Here is a 25,177-nt window from a genome sequence, read left to right on the forward strand (position 1 = left end):
AATGATGATTTTTTTTTTTCTGTTTCTTCATCTTCACTGCTTCGGAGAAAATGCATTTTTCGGTGTTATCGATGGACTCTGAACACCTGAAACTGCAGCCTTCTATCGACGCACAACAGCAACGAACCATGCTGAGCGCACTCAAGTCCTCGTAACAGTTCACATCAGCGGTATCCTTGTTATCCGTGACGTTGGCAATAAAGTCTTTATCAGACAACTGGCTCCACAAATCATCAATGCCCGTCACGACTGTACTGAACTTACCGGACAAAGAATTTCCTCAGTCTCCTCCGGGAAAGCAGAGACTAGAATTCTGAAGCAGTCCTGTATATAGTTTCATTTATGACATCATTCCATGACCCACTCAGCATAGACAGTGATTTTTAGCTCTCTACTAGTCCTCAGGTTTTGTAGGAGACTTTCAATCAGACGTTTCCCATAACCAACCCCCACCATGCAGATTATCCCCTGGTCCAAAGGTTGAAGCACTGACACAGCGTTTGGCAGCAGAAAGTGAAGTTCAATGTTGCTGAAACTAGCACTGCAGAGCAGAACTGGGCACAGCAGTTGTTTACGAGGAGGCAGACGTTGCGATCTTGGCCTGTACTGGTCATCGTTCCTAGAATTCCAACATTTGGCGAAAAGTTTGCAGGACACAGGGCAAACATTTGCGTTTCTATACTCGAAATTAGATGATTACAACAATTCTGTTGATATTTAGAAACAACAAATGTTTGCATATTAAAACTCAATCCCCATTTTTGTCATCTTTGCAATGTTGCTCACCACATTTATGTTACAGAATGAGTGTGCAGTGGTATGCATGACTCTGCGGGTACAATGTACTCAGGTGCACATTTTTTAGGAAGAGCACATAGGAAGGTGGCAAGGCATTTAGCATTCTGTTTCTCTTGGCTGATATCATGAGACTACGCTCTCTAGAACTGCAAATACATTGTGAAAAATCCAAAGGGACTCTCACCTTGATGTCATCTTCGGTGGTGAAGGTAAGCGAGCAGTGGTTGCACTTGTAGAAGAGGTTAGTCTTTGGTCCCCCTGATGAACTGCTCGACCCAAAGCCCAGGCTCCCACGGCCTCTGCCCTTCTCGCCACGTAGCAGCGGACAGCGACTGATGTGACCCATGAGGTCCTTTGAGTTGCCGCATGGCTGCAGACACTTGGCACACGACCACGTCTGAGGGCCTGCACAAGTTACACCATGCTTTGCTGAGAACTGTCACTCTAACATGGCCTCACTTCACTGAAAGCACATTACTTTAAGCAACTGAAATTGCAAATTGGAAACACATGGTGCAAGAATAAAGCACACGAAAGATGACTGACTTCCAACCCAAATATTTTTGTTATGAAAGCCACATACACTGGGAAACCCAAGATAAACTTTGGAAACCTAAGTGAGCTTCACCCGTTTTACCAATGGGCAATTCCATTTGAAATAAAGCAGCCTGCTGAATACCAAGCCATTTACTTTAAATACCACCTATGAAGACTTGCAGAAGTAAAATGCAGACATGTACTATCAGCAAGAAATGAAACGCGAACAATACAACTTGATCCCCGAACAGCAAAACAACAAATTCTTATAGGCAGGGGAGCTCTGCACTAGGGGAGGGTAATATCGCTTCGAAAGCGCGAAGACTCTTCTACAGAAGTGTTAGTCAACCTGGCTTGCATTTTCTCTCTGGGGGCTAATATTTTAGTGTATTTGTCTTGCTACCTCAGTTTCCTTGTTCGCATTTCATTCGTTGCTGATAGTACACAGCTCCCAATGAGCCATATGAAAGGGTGGGACTTGTACAATGCCCATCCAGCCCTATTCGACCACTTAAATTGACAAAGAGTGATCCTAAAGCAGCTGGCACTTGAAAAGCACACACCAGACTGAGAACGAACAGGAATTTCAGAAAAAAAGCTGACTGCTTCTATAAAAGCTGCCAGCAGGACCTTGTGCTCCAGGAGAGCATGTACCTGTCTGGACGGCATGCGAGAGCAGGATGTGCTTGTGCAGGCGCTCGCGGCCATGCACATAGACGGAGCACACTGAGCACTGCAGGTGGGGGCCTGGCTGGTCCTGCAGGTGCCGCTGCTTGACGTGGAAGCGCAGGCGGCCTGGCCGTGGCGTGCAGTAGCCGCAGTAGCGGCAGGTGTACGTCTGCATGCGGTGCGCCGCCTTCATGTGGCTGTGGTGCTGCTCAAAGGTGGGCGAGGCCCACGAGCAGACGCTGCAGTAGAACTGGTTCGCCAACTCTGTCACCGCCGACTCGGCCACGAGCCGGACTGTCTTTGAATGCACTTCTGGGTAGTGGTCACGCACCTGCACCCAAGAAAATGAGAATATATGTAACATTAAAGTTCTCAAACATTTTTAAATGTCAGACAGCCAAAAACATTTCAGTGGTAGATCTGCCAACATTACGTACTAACCATTTGCCGTCGTCGCTCGGAGGCTGTGGTATTTGACTGCTGATCCCAAAGTTACAGGATAAAATCTTAGCCGATATACGGCCATGAAATTGGAATGCCGTACAAAATCAGCATATTTTTAAAGAGCTCCAGATGGTCCATATTAACTCGCAGCCTTCCACTTTGCTGTTCCTTGAAGCCTAGGTGCTGCTTCAGGATGCTAAACCCTTTAATCAACATGCGAACTCACAGGGGATTTCAGTGGCACAGATACAAACTAGCATTACACATTTACAAAGACAAGTCCTCGCAACAAAGCCTAGAAAAGTGGCAGCAATACAATATGAGCCAAGTTTTGAGAATAGAATACTCCTGTACTAACAAACTACCACATTGCATTGAACCTTTAGCCCCCGGAAAATGCTGGCAAGACTTGTTGCTACCCTGTAAACACAAGTCAGTTCAGTTCCCGCATTCCACAATGGAGCTAAACACCCACATGCACTGCACACAGATGACGGCCGCTCCGGGCGTGCCTCACCTCCGAGAGGGTGCGCAGCGTGAGGTCGCAGAAGCGACAAGTGGAGTTCAGTGTGGTGTCCTCAGTCACATCTGGGGGCACGCACACAAACACCACAGCCTCGCTGAACTCTGCCTTGGCACTGTGCACGGCTATCTCGTGGATTACGTGGTAGTGCTTCTCCAGGTCAACGGGGAAACGAAACACATATTTGGACTGGCAGAACAGGCACTGCAGGCTCGTGTCGTTGGGTGAAAACACCTGCACCAGTCAAGAAAAGAGAAACAGGTGTGTGCAGTAAAGTACCCATCCAAGGAAAGTCAATCTGGTGTTCTACAGCAAAAAGTATCTGTCTCCAGTATCTAGTATCCAGAAAAAGCCATATGTGATGTACAATAGAGTTGTAATGTACAACTAGCTGATTTCATGTTGCCTGTAGTTCTAATACACAATTTTGTTAGCAGTCACAGCTACATATTTTCGAGCAAATTTCTTGAAGATGTGTAATATTGATTGATTGATTGGTTGATTTATTGAATGAGCGATGCCACCTTCTCTACTTGCAATGGAATATTGTGCACTCAATATGCAAAGAAATATCAATCGATTGATTGATTAACAGATTGATACACTTAAACTTTTTGTGGCACAACCAACAAACGCCTCACAACACCCGGCCACCACCTCATAACCTGCATCCCGCTTCCTGCAGCATGCAAGACAGCCAGGCACAAAAGAAAGGAAGCAGACTGGGCGCTGCCTTGCCTGTCGGAAAAGGAACATGCCGATGAGGGAGTCCGCGTTCTCGGCCTCGGCCAGTGGCAGCTCGCTTTCCACCAGCTGCACAGTGTTGGGCAGCTTCAGTGTGTGCGTATCGTCCACGGCGTCATTGGTGCACTCCTCCAGGCTCATCTGGGTGCTGCTCCTCCTCCGGCCGCCAAGCACCCCCTGGGGGGCCCCCGCCGCAGCAGGGCCCACGCTTGGCGCAACGACATTCGGGCTGCCGGCTCCTCCCTCCTGAGCGGCAGTCACAATGCGTCTGTTAGCCCTTGTACTCTGAAGCAGGAAACAAAGGAGCCCATGTCGAACAGGGGATCGACTCCGCAATAAACCTGTAAATTGTATACCCAACACTGAGCGGAGAAACATAGGTCTCCTTACAAAACAGACTCGCACGGGCGCATATGCTTTTGTATGGCCACTGCAATGAGCACTCACAAGTCTGACGTGGCCAGACAAATCGGTCAGCCCAACCAAGCTAGCTGTGATGCGGCTCCTGCACAGTACCTGTTACACTTGTGTTTTGAACTCGGGTGCAAGTCTCATGGAGTGAATGGCAATAATGGTGAGAGACTACTTCTCATGCATCTGATAAATTATAAAAGAATTCCAGCCTACCTGCATTCATTGGTACCTCCCACAAGATCTACAGTAGGTACGGATGAACGAGAGCAGTCAAAGCTCCTAAATGTCTGTAGGCACGGGAGGAGTAATGTTATGTTGGGTTTCATAAGCAAATAATACGATTATGCACCCAAACATGAACAATATTTAGTTCCGAGAGTCTGAAAGATGCCAAAAATTTTAGAATACTTGTTTATTTAGAACATTTGCCACTTTTGAGAACTTTGAGATGTGTAATAAATTTACAAATACAAACGCTTTAAGGATTAAATGGAGGTTTTCTTGATGAAACTAGAAAAAAACACGTTTCTCGCACTGTTTAGCTTGTTATGAGTAAACAAAATGCTTTACAGGGTGCATTTACTTTTTTGACACTGGTGTCATGAGCCCATGGTGCGACTATGTCAGTTCTCTCGTTTCTGAACAAGCTTACATGACTTGAAACCTAACAGAGACTTGTTTACGCCCTTCTGTAGTAACTGTTCTGAGACTTTCCCATGAGAGGTCAAAACATTGACACCATTACTGATCTTCAGACAAACGTTAAAAGGCTAGAGACGCCTGCACCACAAGAGCACTGTCGCTCTTAGTTCAGGGTGTCGAGGAGCAGACAATGTCGGCGATCCATTTTCTGGACGTTCCCTGTACTTACTGAGAGCTTTCACTGATGTGCAATATACTGTCAGTTGAAATGCAGTTACTACTTGGGAAACAAACATGACTAATCAAGCTGAGGTACATGCCCTTTCAATGTACCACATTGGAACCACAGGCTGCTCAGGTAATATGCAGAGTGGTAACCTACCACTTGCTGTCTTCACCACTGCATGAGCATCTCCACGCACAGTTGCAAGTTTCCACACTTAATAAGGTTAGCAGTCTGTAAATGACAGCGCAGGATCTCAATGGGCTGCTAAAAACTGAAAAAACAAATTCAGCAAATGGAACTCTGTTTCTCAGTCACTGAATGCAAGTGCAGGCTCTCATTTATGGGCTGTGGTCAGCACAGACTTTGTAAGAAATATACAGCTCAAGGAGTTTGCTTTCAAGCCACGTATGAGTATGACGTGGCAGTCATGATGCCCATTACGGCTATAGACCTCCTTACTGCCGTGACTTAAGCGAGAAGCCGCCTTTAGAAAAAAAAATTGTGTTAATAAAGTCACAATTATGAAATCTTCAAAGGAACATGTCTTCTCGTGTGCTGATTCCAAATACATAATTTAATTTTTATGTAACACAAGTCCTTGTGCAGTAATTATTAAAATATGTTATGTAACTTTATGCTGAGAGCTTTCAAGAAATTTTGCTGCAGGGAACCTGCTAGAAATGCATGCTGTCGGCTTCTCTTGACATCAAGTTATGCAATAGGGGTAAAATTATTATTCAGCCTATCATAGAAGTTGAGTTAGAGGGTTTTGAATTTGGCATTCCACAAACGGCAAGAAAAATTTGTATTCTTGTTTCTGAAGTGACAACTTACCCATGCTAGCAGCGACCTGCTGCAAGGCTCTTCTGTGTTTAAAATGATCACGCTGTCATTGAATGAATGTTGTCACAGTGTACAAACGCAGATGGGTGTTTAACAGAACAAAAGTGTTGCGCAGTATAGATGAAAATGTGCACAGTGAAATAATAAGAATAAATGAGAAAAAAAGAAACGCCTAATTTTATAGCACGTTTCCAGTGCAACCTGTTATCTCCTATATTGCTTACAGAACAATGAGCAAAAATTAGGAAATTTTATGCCCTGCACAAAAACAAGCGCTTATAGTAATTTACCTTTGACTACAAAATATGGCTTCTGAAACCTGAATTTAAGGTAAAAAAAAAATCACCCTATTTTTCACCTCCCCCCCCCCCCCCCCCCGCCTCCTCCCCGCAGAAAAAATAAAACCCAAAAGCGAAGGGCTCTAACTACAAAAGCGTAGCAGAAAATACTGCCTTCCCCAAAATATCCCAATCCACACTACCAATAGGGGGAACATTCGCAAATGCAGGACTTCACTGGAACGAACACGCAAGCAGCAGAAGACCGCGGGCGGGAACGCGGACCGCACTGCAGAGTTCCACGAGCGGGGAAGAATTTCCGGGCACGGACCGTGAAAAGGACAAGAACGCAATAAAAAGCAAGAAAACTCTACACGCGAGCTCAGCGTCACCCGTGCATCGCACACTACCGATCTCGCAGCAAGGCGGCGGCCAGCACTCTTAAGAAAGCAGTCTCGTGGGACGGAGCGCGAAGCTAATGCGTTGTCAATGCTACTTGTTCTTCTCTCTCAAAACAAAGAACTCAGCAATCCCATTTTAAAGCGCGGCCCGTAAAAGTAAGAATTTCATCGCGCCTCAACCGAGCCGCGGCAATCGAGGCGATCTCATTCTGCACTGGAGCGCTTGCACTAAACTAACGCCTGAAGTTGCACACACCGACAACCAACTCAATCGAAAAAAGGCGAAACATAACACAGCTGAAAAAGCTTGCGCACCCACTACGCCAAATCTGCTTTCAGCATAAAGGAGACAAGCGGTCGCGCCAGGGGACGCTTTCGCAATCAGACCGCCGCCCGATTCTCAGACGCGCTTTCAAAAAGTCGGTGCGATTTATTTGGCCCAAAGTTTTGGCTCATGCTAGCTAGCACACACACAGATCTACATATACTGGGCGAGCAACTTCAACGGCAAGCAGACATTTGTGCCATAATAAAAGGCCACCTTCGATCACTCGACCAGAGCAAGGCCTAACCGGGCCTGCCTCCTATTAGGCCTAAGGCCTCAGGAGGTAGACAGACCAAGTTGAACTCAATGCGTGTGCCCCTGACACACTTTTTCTAGCCAAGGAAGAAACAGGGAGTGGTGCGAAAATCCGCTGGCATAAAAAAAAAAAGATCACAAATGAAGTTCGCGTGACGGCGTTCCTTTTTAACAGCAGCGGTGCGACGCATCGGCGAAACCCGACGTCCTTCAAATCCGTACGAACCATCAAACTGCGCACGCGCTAGAAGTAAAAAAAAGAAAGGAAAAAGACGAGGAACGGCTCCTCACCATGCATGCACCTCGCACACGAATACGCTCCCCTTAATCCTCTTTCGTCGCCGTTGCGTTGCCGCTCGCTCTCTGTCTCAGCCACGTGCATGATCTTGTGACTGTTCTCTGCTGGGAAAGACATACTCTCGCTTCTTCTTCCTCGTCACCAACGGCGCATACAGCTGCCGCAATGGCTTAGAGGTTAATGCGCTTGGGCTGCAGGTTCAATACCAATCGCGTTTCGATGGAGGCGAAACGCAAAATGCACTCGTGCGCTGAACGATGTCAGCACATGTTTAAGAGCGCCAGGTGGTCAAAATTATTCCGGAGCCCTCCACTACAGTACCCGTTTCTGTCTCACACTCCCTTTCCTCACGGTGCGGTTGAGGTGTCCACTGAGAGGCGAGATATAATCACCGCGTCCTTTCCTTAAAATCAATTGAGAGCTCTGATGCTGAGCTCGAGGACGCGGGCTTTTTAGTGCGAAAGCCATTCTAGCCGCACTCCCCGGGTTTCAGCATTGTGTCTATGTGAAGCCTCTGTTGTTGTTGCGACTGAAAGAAGGATGAAAATGAAATTGCATGCACGGGCCTGTCGACTGGCTCGAGCTGAGCCACAACCGCTGCCACGTGCAGACAGAGGAGATTGGCGTATTGGGGTTTAACGTCCCGAAGCAACTCACGCTATGAGGGACGCCGTAGTGAAGAGCTCCGGAAATTTCGACCACCTGGGCTTCTTTAACATGCAGACATCGCACAGTACACGTACCTCTAGAATTTCGCCTTCATCGAAATTCGGCCGCCGCGGCCGGGTGCAGATAGTGTGTTGAAAGATATGAGAGGAAAGAAAGAACGGACGCGCCTCGCAACAACCGCGTCCGTCGAACCGAAGGCACTGGCTGTAACAAATAACCACCCTACCGCCCTGCCCCGATTAGCAACTCCCCCTACAAATTGACAAATTGAGGCAGTTATGCGCCTTCTTTTTTTCTCAAAACCAGCCCAAGGTTAGACTTCCTTGTTTTTGAGGAAACAAAAGGCACATAACTGCCTCCGGAGTCAGTGGACACCTCGATCACGCTTGAGGTACATAAAATGAAAAATGGCCACACTAAGTCCTAAGTCTATCTCATTGGAAATACGGAGTCAGTGGAGACCTCAATCACACTTGAGGTACATAAAATGAAAAATGGCCACACTAAGTCCTAAGTCTATCTTGCTAAGTCTATTATTTATTTTGAAGAATTGTTGAAGTAGGAAGAGCAAAACAATAGTACTGTAACTTTAGATAAACTTTGACAACATCCACACGATTTCAGTTCTGAAGAACGCTTATGTTTTTTGAACATCTTGGTCCAAGTTAGCTGAGATACTGTATATATATATTTTCAGCAGTGTTCCTTGCTTAAGGGAGGCTGAAATGGTTTTTTGAGAATTTGAAGTTATTCAAGAATTCAAATCTATGAAGCTACTAGGTAAAGCACGCAAACCACGTGCAAATAGAGGAGAGTTGAAAGATATGAGAGGAAAGTGAAAGAACAGACCAGCCTCACAACAACTGTGTTCGTCGAACCAAAGACACTGGCTGTAAAAAATAACCGCATTTAAAATGGTGACGTAATCATCGATTAAAACCACGACGATGTTCAGGATTCTCATTGTGTTGGAGAACTGCGGGGAAACTCTTAGTGACGTCACTGGCCGCATTTGTTTTTCCAGTCCCGGACTACTTGCTGGCAGGTCTCGGCTTCCACACTGACAGGAAAGCCTCATGGTCACATGACCTACTTGCCATAGGCTGCTTTCGAACTCGGCGCCAGAGCCGGGCTCCCCCTCGGTTACCGTACAAGGACGCTGTCATCTGCTAGCAGACGACGCAAGCCACGGCCACCACGATGCCGAAGCAACGCCGTGCGCTCGGTCATGATACAGAGTCGATTTGAAGACTGTACTGTCAGCTTAACGTAGGTGCATTACAGAACTCAGCTTCGGAGGTATGCTCGCCGCTACTGCTTGCGGCGAAGTTCGCACAAAGTAGCCCAACTCGTTGCGGAAAGGCGGATAGACGAAAGCCTCCGAATGTTGACAACAAGCTCTATAGCTGCTCCAGTATATGAGTGGTTCACCTGTGATGCTTTCAGGTAAGCGTACAGACAGCATGCAGCAAAACAAGTGAACAAGAACCTCTTGACGACACGAGCAAACTCCGAACGCGCGTCCGTGTGCAGTGGATTTCAAGAAAATAAACGAAGATGCAAGAACAAAAAGTCTTACGATGGCTCAGAGAGGAGCTACGGAGCTCATGTGAAGGTTTAGCGCAAGATATCGACCTCCAGGAACACGAAAAGCACTCAAAATGCAGACGGAGTCTAACTTAATATGGCTGCCAGCGCGGCGCGCAGCTATCGTCTGCTGCCTTCTCAGCAGCCCCAAGCAGCCCGCGGACTGCCATAGGCTAAAAACGAATGCGTTGCTATGGCGATGCAGGCAGGTGGGCGGAGCTTTCGGGCTGCCCGAGAAAAACAAATACCGGACTCCAGTCCGCAAGTAGTCCCGGACAGTCCGGGACTGAAAAACAAATGCAGCCACTGTTGCCGAAATTTCAGATGTCCGCTGCCTTCGTCTGCATGTGGCTGGGTGTCGTCCGATGCCACCAAACAACGCTTTGTGAGCTTCACCTTCAATGGTGTTGGTTTTCTTCCATGCAAAAAACTGTCTTCACTACTGGAAATGTAGTGCTGTTGTACGTGTCGTCATTATCAGGGCCCTTGCCTGTCGCTGTGCACTGCAGGGAAGCCTGAATGCCGACGCCACTTTATCGTGCGATTATGCCACTATTTCAAATGCTAGCCAAAATGATTTCACAGGCTTTACCTGCATGTTTCACACATTCGGTCCTCTTAAACTCATCGAATTCTAAAACCTCGGCTTGCCCTCGTGCATTGAGTTTTCAATCATATGTCCATGCCACGGAGTGCTTGGCATGTTGTCCTAGGGCTGGCAATGGCGAACTGGGCATGCCGGGCAGAACAGGCAAAATGATGCGGCAGCACGAGAACGAAGACTGACTCACACACAGATCTACATATACTCATATGTAGATCTGTGTGTGAGTACTGTACTGATCTGCGTACTCATATATACTCATGTGACTCAGGGCCCCGACTATCAACCGCGGAAACCACCGCATAAAAAGAAAAGTGGACCTAAGCTTACCAGCTTAGCGCATTAATCAGCGAAAGCTGACTGGAATTAGCGGCCGAGAAGTCTGAACTATAAGCCCGTTTTGACGTTTCACAGGCAACTGTCTGGTTGGACATCTCTACGCTCATTTGCATACTCTGCCTACTCCCGCTTGCAGTCTTGGTTCGACCGTGTTCTCTGCACACTTCACGGACTCGAGGGCCCGCTTGCACGAAGCAAATAAGAATTTCCAGTTAGCAGCCGAATCTTGTTCCCAGTCGAGGGCCTGCCCTGGATCTGAGTAAAAGAAAGGCGCATAACTGGCTGATTTTGTCGGCGAACAAGAAAAAAAACGGAATGCGGCTGCTGCAGCCAGGACTGAAATAGCTTTAACTGTGGGTGGAGTTCACAACAGGACTAGAAAGCGCTGTGCACCACCAGAGACGCATGCCTGATTCAGAGCGCTGTTCTGCATCATGGATTGCCCCTTTTAATCCTTTTCCGCACAGTCCAGGGCACGCTTGCTTGAAGCAAAATTGACAGTCTAGTTCCCTGTCCAGCCTTCAGCCTTATTCACAGTTTTGACCTTGTTGCTAGAAGTAGTCTATACCCTCTGTTGGATTTGAGGACAGGAAAGGCGCATGATTGGTTTATTTTGCAGTTGGACACCTCAGCCACACTGTGAGAAACAAGCCTTTCATCAATGTTCCCAGTTTTTTTTTCTTCTAACAGTGTGGTTGAGGTGTCCACCGACAAAGTGAGCCAGTTATGCATCTTCCCTTTTCTCAAATCCAGCAGAGCAGTCTAGGCTAAGGCTAGACTGGAAATCTTATTCACGATCTAAACACTCTCTTGGTTTTGAAGGAAAGTCACATTCTTGGCTCACTTTGTAGGTGAACACTTGAACAGCAGGACAAAAACGCAAATGCAGCCCCCATAGCCTAACGCATTATGGCTGCCATTGTAAGTACTTTCTGAATGGCTTATAACAAAGCTATTACAGTTTACGCTGTAAAATGTAAATTGTGCGGTTTCAACATCCCGAAGTGACACAAGGGCCTTGAGGGAAGCTGTAGTGGAGTGCTCTGGATTAGTACTATAGACCACCTGCAATCTTAAACGTACGCTGACATCGCACATCATACAGGTGCCCTTTTGCGCTTAATCACCATCATTACGCCTCCATCGCTGGTAGCATGACTGAGATTGAGTTCCTGCCTGAATTGCTACCGCCTTACCGCCTTCCCTTACCTTGCGCTGCCGGCTTTGAAAAAAATATGACTGCTGCTGGCCAGTGTTGCCATGTTTTCTCGAGTTTGCAAGGACTTCCCATAAAGCGGTGGCCTTCCAAAGCCTCTGGGTTTTCCTCTAGGGCTCGCGTACTTGCACAAGTTGTTGCTTAAACGAGTTACAAAAATAAATGTCCCCCGTTAGTTCTGAGTGTCCGTTCACATTATCTCTGAAGTTAGCTGTGCCAACTACATGGAGGTTTAATTTGTCACTGATCACGATGTTGCAAAGATAGATACACAGGGAACACGGATGCGATTGCAGTGGTGGGAATGTCAGCCAGGGCTAGCCATGATGGTTCCAAATCCGGTGGTGGGGAGAGGAGGGTTGAGCGAAGAGGAAGAAAAAGAACATAAAATAATCCACAGGCGATCCTACACAGTGATGTGGCATTTCTGCATTAGCCGTATGATTTAAATTGTCTTCTTTTCAAATTCGATTCTAACATCTTATTTTAATTGTGTCTTTCACATTTTGTGCCTAAGGCCACTATTGCAGTGCACTTCCTTTTTTCCCTCTTGCACTCCTTCACTCCACCCTACAACCCTCAACCCTGCAATTGCAAAGCGCACAACAACACATTCTGAGAAAACAATGGTCATACGGCTAATGCAGTAAAAACTACATGCATATGCAGACATAGAACACTGCCTTGCACAGCGCCACTCAGCCTTCCAGTCCCCCGTTTATCCTTTCCCCCCACTTCCAACATGGCCCATCTGGCTCACCTCAAAGGACCAGAACCTGCAACGCACCCCGTCACCTTGGCCCAGGACCTATTAAATGCCTCATATAAAGGTTGTTTTAATACACGCGTTAAAACCACACCACCACCACCAAAAGTGCCATGAGCAGCACATACCGGGCCAGGCTCCTTCACGATGGCTGGCCCAGTGCCAGCTCCTGCAGACATGCTGTCCTCGTCCTCGGCAAGGTCTGCTTCCTCCGCAGCGAGTGTGTCTGTGCCACCTTCGCGCATGGCGCGCACCTTCTCGGTTGCTCGTTCTACTGCCCGCTGTCGGTCAGTGCCGCAAACCTCTACCATGGTGCCGTCAGCCATCACTACAAACACCCGGTTGCGGCGGCTTCGTGGCTGCGTCAGCTTTTTGCGACCGCGGCGTGCCGCCAGCATTTTGCGTTGCTGCGGCGACAGGTGGTGCATAGGGTGCGGAGGGTACTTGCGTGGTCGGCCTACTTTTTTCTTTGGCACCTCTGGCATTAAGGACGCCGAGGGGTCGACGTCCTCACCCACCACCTGGACAAGGCGTGGAACAAAGAGGACACCTTGGGATGTGCCCTGTAAATGGCTCCCAAAAATGATACTCCCATACGCCAGACCAAAGCTAGTAAGACAGGAATGCTGTAGACAATGGTAATTTCTGCAGCTGTACAGACATATTATTAACACCTGCTGTCACCACAAGCAGGGAACACTATCCGCTTTCCTTAAAACAACACAACGGAAGGTGAACAAGGGTCCAAGGAGCTTCCTGCACCCCTTTGACAATCGGCATGACAGCAACGACAGGCCGTGTCCGGCAGCCTAGTTTCGTTTTTGGAACTTTGATGCTAGCCCATGGCGACGGCGGCTGTCAGCGGTGCATATCAGCCAGCCAGAGCCTATTGCTGCCTGCCGTTTAGAACAATGACTGCCTTGTCGCTGACCTTGTTTTTCTTTGTCCTGCTTTTTGAAAGCATTTTGGCGTTCCAGCACCGCTGAGCACTTTCCTTGCATCCATCCATGCGGTATTTTTGTTCAGCAGCGCGCCGAAACTCTGTGCACATCATATGCTGTTCGCTGTTTGTGCAGCCTCACATGCTTCAACACACGTCAAGGAGCTCCAGTGCTACCATGTTGCACACTGAAAGAATCCGCTAAGATTCTTACCACTATGAAGCAGTTGTGCTTCTGACACTCCGGAGAGCATGCATGAATTGAAGAATTTTACAGAACTGCGAAAAATTGCCACTGTCACGCAGTTTAAATTTTAAAAGGTTTTCACAAAATAAATCCTACTTTTCCGTGAACAGTTTTTGGCAGTTTTTGGGGGGAGAGGTCCTTTCGATAATTCGATATCCGGATAGTCTGGGCATTTTTCCCATACCCTTAAGTCCGAATTAACGAGGTTAATTGTAGTGTACTGCGCATGACATGGGCAGACAAAAAAATGAAGGCAGGACAGTCAACATGCACTCAAGGTGAGTGCTCTGTTGGCACTGGCTTTTGTCATCATGCTATGGGGTGCTTGGAGCCGAGAATCAGAGAATCAATCTCGAAGCCAGCAATACCTTACTGTTCACACTTTGCAAACCACATAAGGTGAGAAGTGAGATGCAGGTTACTGTACATACTGTGGTTAAAAACTGCAGCTTTATTGTAAGCATGCAATTTTCACTTCAAAAAGCACCACCACTCTTCTTTGTTAACAATCTCAGGAAAGGTGAGCACAATGCTATGCTTCCACTGCAATTAACTGATTTGTCTTCGAAAAATTGCGGCAAGGTGACACGAGTTGAAAGGTTTTTATGAACCCTAGTCTGTATGCTGCTAAGGCATAGGAGCCGTAGTCCAGCCTTATCGAGTCAACTGGCAACTTCGAGCTTCACTTCATTTAGAACAATTTACAGGACCCATAAAAGTTAAAATTGACAAGGTTCCACTCTATGTGAAAATGCGCTAAGGAACTGACCTCTACAACCGTCTTGCACTTAGTTGAACGGGATAGGGCAGGTACGAACTCCGTATCCTCATCATCGTAGTAGAAGTCATCCCTGGCTGGCCGTCGCCGCTTGCGGCCTCTGCGTGATGGTGTCGGCACGGGCAAAGTAGTCTTCCGTGGCCTCCCAGGTCCCCTGTGGTACGCCATTTGTCGTGATGGCGATGAGAACATGCCAATGGCTTTCATGCGTGCCCTGGCAACTGCTGCAGGTTTGCGGTAAGGAGTATCGAACGACCCCCCCACTGCCTCCTCATCTTCCAAAGAACCCAGCTGCACTACTTCCACATTGATTGTCCGTGGCTCTTCCTGCAGCTTGGAACCCAATGCACTTCCCTCCTTTGCTTCTGCACCCTCAGTTGATGGTCCAGCAGCCCCTTTGATCTCTGGGTGCTTGGGACCCAAAACAACCACAGGATTCAGGTCTGCCCTGTCCAAGCCGCTCACTTGTCGATGGTCACCTTTGACGGTAATGTACTTTCCAGGGTCATCTGGCTTCGGGATGTAGATGATCGCGATAGACTCTGAGTCCTCAGGCTTTGCCTCGCCTGATGAAGCTGTGGTGCTGGCCGTTTCACCGGTAGCCACTTCGTGAACACTGGTTACAGCTGCAGGTCGCTTGGCTGGTGTGGCACTAGCTGAGACAACGGCTGTTCTTGTAGGCGATAAGAGTGACTCCGGGCTTCGTGGCCGCTTGCTACACACTGTCTTTATAAAGTCTTTTGCTGCTGCTTTGCTCGTGCGGCCTCTCCGACCTGGCTCGAGTGTGGGTACAGCGCCTTCATCTCCTTGCCGATGCAGACCTAATGCCGAGAAGATGCGCTTGTGAGTGGCTCCATCAGTATCCTCACTGATTTTCTCACCTTCTTCCAGACTCTGAAAAATGAAAAAAGGAAACTAGAGTAACATGGTTACAAAGTTCAGAACAATTAAGAGGCCACTGTACAATTTTTGGCAACAAATTCTTAACTGGTGGCTTTAATACAAGCCCAGTGGTACTATTCGATAAGAATTTTCGAATGACTCTGATAACAGCACCCTACTGCAGCATACTACAGTTTGTACTGGTGACTATGTTCTCCGTAATTCAGTACTCACTCTCACACTGGCATGCACTACAGTCTTACAGCCTTTAGAAGAAAAAATGAAAATGAAAATTGGTTTTTCAGGAAAAGAAATGATGCAGTAACTGTCTCACATATTTCGGATTCACACATGTCCCACTGAATTCGAGTCAAGTGGCAGCAACGCCCGGCAACACTGCATGGCGAATCTGCAGGCACGAGGTCGATGCTTCTAATGGATGCGTTTCGCGGCCATCTTACCCGAGAGGTAAAGACCAGGTTTCAGATCAACAAGTGCAACCTGGTTGTGATTCCAGGTAGCATGATGCCAGTGCTGCAACCTCTTGACGTTTCAGTCAACACACCTTTTAAAGCTAATCTTCAACAGCAGTACTAAGAGTAAGTGTGGAACCCCAACCGGAAGAAGATGCCGACGGGAAAGCTGCAGAAAGCGTCCGCGTCAACCATCGCAAGGTCGATTTCAGACACGAGCAAGCGAGTCCAAGTCAATGTTGTGGCCAAGTCATTTAAAAAGTGTTCGAATGCAAACCACTTTGACGGAACAAAAGACTACCTGCCGTGGGTTATTGAGAGCAGCGGCTGAAGCAGTGCGATGGACCCAAGTGGCAGTGATAGTGACAGAGTATCAGACACAAGCGGTGGGTTCGCTGTCTACAACCATTTTTCTTTTGAATGTTTGCCAACTAAAATGCTATTTTTCGCGCAAATATCTCCGTGAAAAGAAGGGTGTGTGTGTGTGTGTGTGTGTGTGTGGGGGGGGGGGGGGGGGGTAACTTGCAATTTTTCTACTCTAAGCCCCCTTCCTTGACTTTGGGCACTGGAATCCTGAAAAAGGGGGGTAATCAAGTAAATACAATAATTTGTTTTCACTAAGCCATCTCTTATAATACCATAAGCCACAACGTCAAAATACTTCTGACACCATTCACCAAAGAGTGGTTACAATCAACCAAATCAATGCTGACCACATCATTACCTCTTTCCTGGAGGGACTACAAGGTTCGTCTTTGACACCTTCGTCCTTGTTATCGGCAGCTTTCGCAGAATCTTGCTCTTTTTCAAAGAGCTGGATGAGCCGCTTACTGATGATGTTCTCTTCCGGCTCCCAGCAGTTTTCCGAGCTGAAAGAGATTGTAAAACAAACATGACTCTTCCTCCCAAACCAAGACCCTAACAAGAGAAAAGCAACCTCTTGAAAAATATCTCTCTCTGCTTTAACCCAAACATCAGCCTTGTTCTGCAAAAAGGTGCTGAGCATGCTTCTTGGAATTTTGCACACCGCGGTGCCTTAAAATTTCTTCTTCCCTCATTCATCTTGCATGATAATTTGCAGATTCATGGAAAAGAGGAGGTTCTGCTGTTTCACAGCTGCCATTGCAAGCACACAGAGATAACAAAAATCATGCGAAATTGTTGATGGCAGCACGACGCATGCACCATACGTGCGAACCGATATAAACAGTGTGACAAAGCGCAAAAGCGTAAAAGCGCATATTCTGGTTGCCTTGGTCCCGTCTTCTCTGTTGTCCCTGTTGCTGCGCTGTTTTTGTCCAAGTTGGTACACGCGTGCCACCTAAGGCACGAAAAATCCGCACGATGATTGGTCTAACCTCCTGAGATGTGCTGAAGGAAAGCCAGCCTCAAGATGACCGTGTAGCTGTACATTTTTCTATACATTCACGCTGTAGCTTTATGGTGCACAGAAATTATTCCATATAAAGGATAATTTGATCTAACCAAGTTTGATATAACTGAGTTTGACTGCATGTGAGTACGACTGCACCATAGTAACTACAATAACATTCACTCTGCTCGCCAAGCGGCAAACCAGTTGCGAAAGACATAAAGCACTAAGAAGAGTACTCTGAATAGTCTCAGCTGAGCAGCTATTTTACTAAAGACACACAGCTGGTATCTGGATACTAAGATAGCATAAGGACAGGACATGAAAAAAGGAGGAAAATAAACTTTGGCTTCAATGACCAGTAACTCACTCTGGGTACCCTTTCCACTTCAGAAGGTATTCAACCTTGCCTGCAGCATTCACCCTCTTCTTCAGTATTTTCTCCACTATGTACACTTTCTTCTAGAAAGACAGGAAGAGGAAGTAAGGTTGACATGTCAGACTTTCATGATAAAATGTTGCAAATTTGAGAATCCCTACTGAAAAGCTTACAGCACAGTGTGTTCCGGTGTGCAACGCTAGCCTGCAATATGCAAGCATTGAAGCTGAAGACACATGAAATGAATCACTGTCTTTGAAACTTTAGCCAAAGGTAGAAAACACATTAAAGAAAAAAAAATGTTCTGTCATTAAGCACCACAACAAAGCACGCAGGCTGTCGCGAAATGATACAACTAGCACACTTGTGAAAAGCATTCTGCAGTTTTCTGTAATGATAGCACTGGAGGTCCATATAAGAACCTCCACTTTGTCCTCCCATTTGAATAACTCAAGGTACTAAGAGCGCACCCACCATGGAACTTTCTGAGGCTCAAGCATAATGACAGAGTGCAGTTACATAGCGCCTCTCATGAAGCTATTCAATGAGAACAGCGTGGTTAGCTCCTCTTGAATTAACTCACAGACAGAAAAAAAAACAAACAACAAAATAAAGCTGTGGAAAATGTCGACAACTCAGAGGGCATCTGGGTTAATAATGTCAGTGAAAAGACAAAGCAGTGACATACGTCACACACTATGCACACATTTTACCTGCATCCTAACATAAAATGCACACCAAAAAAGATGAGGATACTGTTCCTAAAAACTCTTTAAATTTTCAGAGCCATTTCATCAAACTCATTCCACATGCTGGCTGACTAAGTAGCAAGCAAGTGTTGATTGCATAAGCAGAGGATGGGGCACCTAAGCACAAGCACACGCCCCGTGGAAGCCAAGCAGTCTCAGGTGCTGTTCCCAGCCCTAAGCAGCACCACGTGCAATATAATAACTGATGACGCAGTGCTAACCTGGGCTGTGCTTTTCTCGCAGCGCCTCAGCAGACACTTTTTTTTCCTTCCTCGAAGACCAGCCCTGTTATCCTAAAACAAGAAAGGGCGGCACACTTCAGCACCACACAGCAAGCCACAGGGGAGGCCCATCTGTACTGTTCACCACAAGCCTATATATATATCTGCTATAGATATCTACAATAAAAACATACAAACTCGGCAAGCAATTTCGAAGAAGGTGAAGAAGGCTTGTCAGACAATGGGCTCAGAAAAGCTTACCACACATACATGTACACCGAACAGCCATGCATGACTGTTTGAGCAAGGTATTTCAATGCGACGAAAGTGGCGAGGATGTGCCCAGAGCAACTACCACAGATACAAGTCAAAAGCACTTGTGTGTGGATGCACATCTGATCTGTGTCAACTTCATGTACCGTATTTACACAATTGTAAGTCAACTCCAGAGCAAGTCGGCTCCCCTGTGTATCGCATGTCAGGAAAAAAAAAAAGGGGCGTGCCCAAAGGCACACTTCAAAATGAAAATGTATAAGTCACTGGACTACCCGTTCACACTTGTGCCATTGTCCTCACTAGTGCTGCTGTCGTCATCGGGCTGCGGTCCCGCAGTATGTCATTCTGATGTCATCTAGCGAACTCCCCCACTTTGCACACAACCCACGACATCGCATAGAACACCTGAAAATTTTCCGTTGCTGCCGCCGCCACAGCTGCACCACCCCGTTCCAAAATGTTGAACTTGAGGCCCAGCGTGACTGTTTCTTTGGCATGAAGAATGGCGGCCATCTTGAATGTAGCCATGAACAAGCGTCGAACGCTTACCGGGCCCGGAGCACAAATGATGACTGACGAAGCACTACATAAAAACCGGTAAAATGTGACTGGCAGCCAAGCGAAATGTGTCAGAGCCAAAGAGAAACTATGCATGAGCGGTGTCGGCTCTTCCATCAGCTACCGACACACCCCAGAAGCACTGTCATTCCGAGTGGTGGAGCTGCCGCTATTGCAACAGCGACCCTTCCATCAACTACTGACACACTCACGAGTGCTGAGCACGCAGTTAAAATTAAAAAAAAAAAAAAAAAAAATCTTTCCAAACAAGCGTGCACAATAACCGAATCTTACTGAGTAGAATTGTATAGCAAACATAAAATATCAACCACGCTGTAGCATCCCTGATATCTCGTCTGTCTCGGCTTTACTTATGGTGCCATGCTTTCGTTTCATCCTAAGTCAACCACCCCCACTTCTGATTTTCAAAAAAAAAAAAAAAAAGGTAGACTTACAACCATGAAAACATGGTTATGCATATATCAAGTATACTGACAAGAACGAAAGAACAGGACTGCTCCAAACTTTAAAGGTGCAAAACCGCAGAACTGTCATCTTTCTGTGAACCCCGGATGTCCTTGTGTGGGCACCATCCACAGATCTGGTTTTGGTTTTATGGGGTTTTAAGGTCCCAAAGTGATTCGGGCTATGAGGGATGCCATAGTGGAGGGCTCCGGTAATTTTGACCACCTGGGGTTCTTTGGCGTGCACTGACATCACACAGTACGTGGGCCTCTACAAGTTCGCCTCCAACGAAATGTGACCGATGCGGCCGGGATCGAACTCGTGTCTATTGGGTCAGCAGCAGAAACAATTGTTGAATTCCAATGGCAGATCCAGATCAGGCTTTTCTGCTCTATTTGGAGCAATCGTAATCCAAAGGCAAAACTGGAGTGCGAGTAGTCTGTTTCAATGGCAGATTGGGATCAGACGTTGATCCCAGATCGCTCCGTGGAGCAGCGATATTTGCTCCGCCAAATATGGCAGATTTGACTGGAACCCCGTGTGACGTTTTCTTTTCCCCCGCATCTCCTTCCCGTCATGACCGGCTGCGGCTGCTTCCTTCCTGTCATTGCTACGCTGTTGCGTGGTGGTTCAGGCAACATACGAGGAACGTTATTGACCTTTTTTTTGGATTGTTAGCCACATGCAGCGCCATCTCAGCCAAAACGCACACAGTAATTCTACCCGATTTATTTATTTTTCATTTTGTTCGCATAAATAAAGAAACTGTCTTAACAGAACAGAACAGAAAGAGGTGCCCGATGTCACGACGAGCACCTCTTTTCCCTTCACTTGTATCTTGTCCTGCTTGAAGACATGAGGGCTGAAATATTTTCTTTCAAGAAGATCAGTTAAAAAAGAACTAAATTGGCACCTGTCCTAAATCACATATATATAATAAACCTCTTGGCTGGCTATAAAAGCAAGTCGCCACTTTTTCTGGTTGTGCTTTGTACTTTTATATGTATGTCACAAATATGACGGAAGCCAACAGCCACTGAAACCAAGAAGCATAGGGGATTTTTTTTATTCTTGTAGTTCTCACCAATGGGAGGTTAATAAACACAGAATGAAAAACAACCATATGCCGCCGGTGGGATTCGAAGCCACGACCTCCAAATTTCGCATATGGTGCTCTACCAATTGAGCTATGGCAACGGCTGTCCAATCATCCGCTTTCTGGGGTATTTATGCGTAGTGTAACCGAACCTTGAGAGTGTTCACCAGCGCCAAGCTCGTCCATAGAGCCGAAAGAGGGTGGCAGAGCACTGGATGCGAAATTCGGAGGTCGTGGGTTCGGACTCCATCAGCGGCATGCGGTTGTTTTTTCTTCCACTTTTATTAATCTCCCATTAACTAAAACTAAAAAAAAATATCCCCTATGCTCCTTGGTTCCGGTGGCTGTTGGCTTCAAGTAAGTCAGGAAACCATGAAAAACACTTGGAATGAGACTCTACGGCATCTGTGTGCTTTTTCTCATGTCTACAAAGGCAGCATTACACAATACTGTCTTGAACAAAAAAGAAAATGCTGACAAGTACTGGACACAAGCCTCAGCACATGGCTGGTTAACACTAATTATTGAGGTACCTGTCAGCACTTTGAAGTGTGTAGGATAAAATTATTTCACATGTGGGGCTAGGCAGTGAAAGACAGGCTAGGCAGTGAAAGACAGGCTAGGCAGTGAAAGACAGCAGGATGGTTGAGTTTTAGAAGGAAGGGGAAGCCTTTCCCACTTAGCAAGAAGCCCTGTACAGATTAAGTGGCATGACCCCCAGTTTTCCTAACAAACAAATTGATGCCTGTACGACACTGTTTCCTACTTCTTCTGATAAATGCTCATTAATCCATCCTCTACTATAATTATTAAACCACTTCTGTGCACTAACAACAATGGGCGATATACTGAATGAGTTCATGCAACACTATACTAAACCTGCATGCTAGCATTCTGTACGCAGAGCTCCCCAAGGGTATGCTGGAACCTCGAGCCTTCAGCGATGCCTGTGCAATGGCAGTGGCTCAAGCCACCCAGTCCTCACCGTGCAGCTGGCGCATTGGGCACAGTCCTCAGTTCGGCTGCAGCCCTCACAGCGGCCACAAGCGACGGACGTTGCCGTCGTTGGGGCCCCCGGCTGTGACTGCTGCAACTTGGAGGTCTGCTGCCGCCGCTCGGCCGCAGCCACCTTGCACGCACGCTGCATCTGCAGCTTCTTCTGCTGCCGCAAGCGCTGCACGCAGACAGAAGCAGCTCACGACCGGTAGAAAACAAGGTGAAAATACAAGGCTTCATTAAAGAGGAAGACTGTGGACAGCTCCAATTCTTGTTCCAGGCAAGGCGCATTATTTGCCAAAATAGGCTTGGATTTAAAATAGAACAGTTTTTTCCTCCCTCGTGTTTCAAACTCGCGCCATCAAAAAGCGCTGAGTGATCACTGGCTGAAAGTGCATGGTGGTGTGGCCTAGACCCAGTAGCCTTCCTTTAAAGGAACACTGCGGTCAAAGTGACGTTGGCCTGTATAGTACATAGATTACCATGTATCAATGACACAGAAGCTACTTACGCTGGATAAGGAGTTTTTTATAAGCTAGAAAAGGCCAAACAACGCAGTACAAGTACTGTCGCGACTGGCTGTTTTCGCAAGCAAGCTGCGGTAATGTCAATAGAATGATTTTTTAATTGAGTGGCTAAAAAGAAAAAAGCGTTTAAACCCATTTTTCTACGCAATAAATGTGTTTTTTAGAGATGTATAAACATCAGCACTGCTGCAAAGAGAAAATTGAAACTGAAATGAGGCAAGGAAATGAAGCAGTAACTGTCTCACATATCGTTGGACACCCTTGCCGTACGGGAAGGGATAAAGGAGAACGTGAAAGAAAAAAGGAAGGAAGATGTGCCGTAGTGGAGGTCACTGGAATAATTTTGCCCACCTAGGGATGTTTAACCTGCACTGACACCGCATAGCACACAGATGCCTTTTGTGCTTCGCCTCCATTGAAATGCAGCCGCTGTGGTCGGGTTCGAACCCGGCTACTCTGGGTCAGTAGACGAGCGCCTTAATTAACAACTGAGCCACCGTGGCAGGTATGCAAAGAGCCAGACAATCAATTTTAACTAACAACAATAATTGGACGAAGGTGTCCTCAGTGTCCGTTTAAAATGCATACATACTCAAAGACCCACTTGTCGCTCACTCTGATGACAAGAGGGCTGAGTGTTTTGACATTGCATCTATCAATGTGTGTTAGCTGTGTGTGTATGGTTGGACAAAGTAATGCTCAGTGACAGCTTATTTTGCATTTCTGGACAGGACTGCCTTCCGAGCGCACGCCCCCTTCCTTTCCCCGTAATCTCCTTCTCATCACAACGCCCAAGTGCACAGTCCATGCTTTGTATGATGGTTTTCATGACTTTTCTCCTTGCAACACTAAACATAACAAAACAAAAAGAGGTGGGCGGCTCCCAGCGACCGCTTCCATTTGCTCTCCTCACAACCTCCTTCCCCTATGCAATGCGAAGCACAGCTGAGTTCGAAGGCCTGAGTGATATCATGCCTTCCTTTCCTCACAACCTATGGAAAGAAAAATGATAGGTGTAACGTTAAGGGACATGAAGAAGGCGGAGTGAGTCAGGGATCAAACACAGGTTGATGACATCCTAGTTGAAATCAAGAGGAAGAAGTGGGCTTTGGCAGTGCATGTAATGCGAAGGCAAGATAACCGATGGTCCTTAAGGGCAATGGAGTGGATTCCAAGAGAAAGCAAATGTAGCTGAAGGCAAGTGGATGCACTAAGGTTGATATTGATAGCAATTACTCTGCTGTCAATATGTGGCCATCCTTACTGGCTTTCTGCAAGGTCTCTGAACCGATACCACAGCTCTGCCCTCACCTGATGCAGGTAGCCAGGGAATCCTCGCCGACCCGTCTTCTGAATACCATTGTTTTTGGAAACAGAGGGTGCAACAGACTGCTCTTCGTCCTCGGGCGCAGGTTCTTCTTTGGAGACTGCTTCTTTGGTTGTGGTGTCCTGCTTGCTTGCTGCAGCCAGTTCACCAGGTGCATCTGCATTCATTGCAGCCGCAGGAAATAAATAAACGCCAGAGCATTTGTTTCCGCCACAGGATCAGGCTAAGGAAAACAGCAGATGCAAGTCTTTATTTGCATAAATTAGTGTACGGCTTAGTCATTAAATGTCATGACGACTGTAAGGCTTACCAAAACCAATGAAGGGATGATAGGTGAAACAAACATGGCACGCAAGCATTGTCATGATTTTCAGCACAGCTAAAAAATGGCTGTGGCTTAGCTTTGTTAAGCCCGGTAATTGTAAAAGCAATATCCGTAGCTACGCCATGGTACAGCTGGTAGTGTAGCTGGTGGTGGTGCTTGTGGTTAGACTTGTGGTGATGCATCGGTTATCCAATCCAATCCATTCAATCCAACCCAATCCAATCCAATATGCTAATATAGTAGCTACCGGACTCGCTACGCAACAGGCTGAAAGTGCAACTAGTACTGCTTTCGCAATAAAAGTAACGCTGTGGGCAGTCCACTGTAGATACTCCATGTGCTATAGCCCACATTTCCCCATAAATTAAAAAACAGGGCACCTGAAAACATTGCAAGGTATTCACCTATATTTACACGAAGAATGCCAGAATTCAGTACTCACAAGCTTAAAAGGACCTTGAGGACAACTCCATGCAATAAGTTAAATATGATTCTTTGGCTTTTTCTGCGTATGTTGAGCTTTCTTCAACATCAAAAGAGATAGTTATCACAGAGAAAATTGAATTTAAAATATTCCTCCTAGTTGATTCAAACTCATGACATTCTTAAAAAAAAAAGGAGGAGTTGTCGCCGTTTGAGGTGAATGGCGGCGTAGCCTAGCGTCTTGGATCCGCTACCAATAAAAATCAATGCCACAATGCACTTGCAAAATTGGCCATTGATGGCAACCCCTGTATTTTTTTTTTGTCCTTTTCTAGATTATAAAAGCTCTGTGTTTGATGAGAGTGGTCTCTTTGTGATCAGAATGTGGCACCTTATCGATATCAAGCTAACTTCAATTTGGCTGCAGGGTCCCTTTAAAGAGCTACCCCTGAGGGTTTTTCGAACATTTTGAGTCCACAGTCACATCACATTAATTAAAGAGTCCCCTCTCTCCGCCACAACAAACTATTTTAAAAAATACTGGGTGGAACCACCTTAAAACGAA

At 46.7% G+C, this 25,177-nt stretch overlaps 1 protein-coding gene across 9 annotated transcripts in view; it reads right to left on the minus strand.

Moving 5' to 3' along the window:
• LOC149341683 (uncharacterized) overlaps positions 1-25,177 on the minus strand; it is a 49,559-nt gene that overhangs the window by 18,872 nt on the left and 5,510 nt on the right. For 2 of the 9 annotated variants that reach the window (XM_089543841.1, XM_089543842.1), the window contains exons 4-14: positions 23,849-24,036; positions 22,000-22,188; positions 18,620-18,691; positions 17,641-17,732; positions 16,623-16,767; positions 14,535-15,437; positions 12,707-13,099; positions 3,710-4,000; positions 2,966-3,205; positions 1,990-2,335; positions 983-1,203 (exon numbers count right to left, since the gene is read on the minus strand). In XM_089543841.1, coding sequence (XP_089399967.1) covers positions 983-1,203; positions 1,990-2,335; positions 2,966-3,205; positions 3,710-4,000; positions 12,707-13,099; positions 14,535-15,437; positions 16,623-16,767; positions 17,641-17,732; positions 18,620-18,691; positions 22,000-22,188; positions 23,849-24,036 — 3,080 coding nt within the window. The remainder of the gene's footprint in view (positions 1-982; positions 1,204-1,989; positions 2,336-2,965; positions 3,206-3,709; positions 4,001-12,706; positions 13,100-14,534; positions 15,438-16,622; positions 16,768-17,640; positions 17,733-18,619; positions 18,692-21,999; positions 22,189-23,848; positions 24,037-25,177) is intronic. The other 7 variants (XM_089543849.1, XM_089543848.1, XM_089543846.1 and 4 more) reach the window with 7 other exon arrangements.

Source organism: Amblyomma mixtum, chromosome 5, assembly GCF_055824585.1.
Source record: "Amblyomma mixtum isolate Tamu chromosome 5, ASM5582458v1, whole genome shotgun sequence".
NCBI lineage: Eukaryota > Metazoa > Arthropoda > Arachnida > Ixodida > Ixodidae > Amblyomma > Amblyomma mixtum.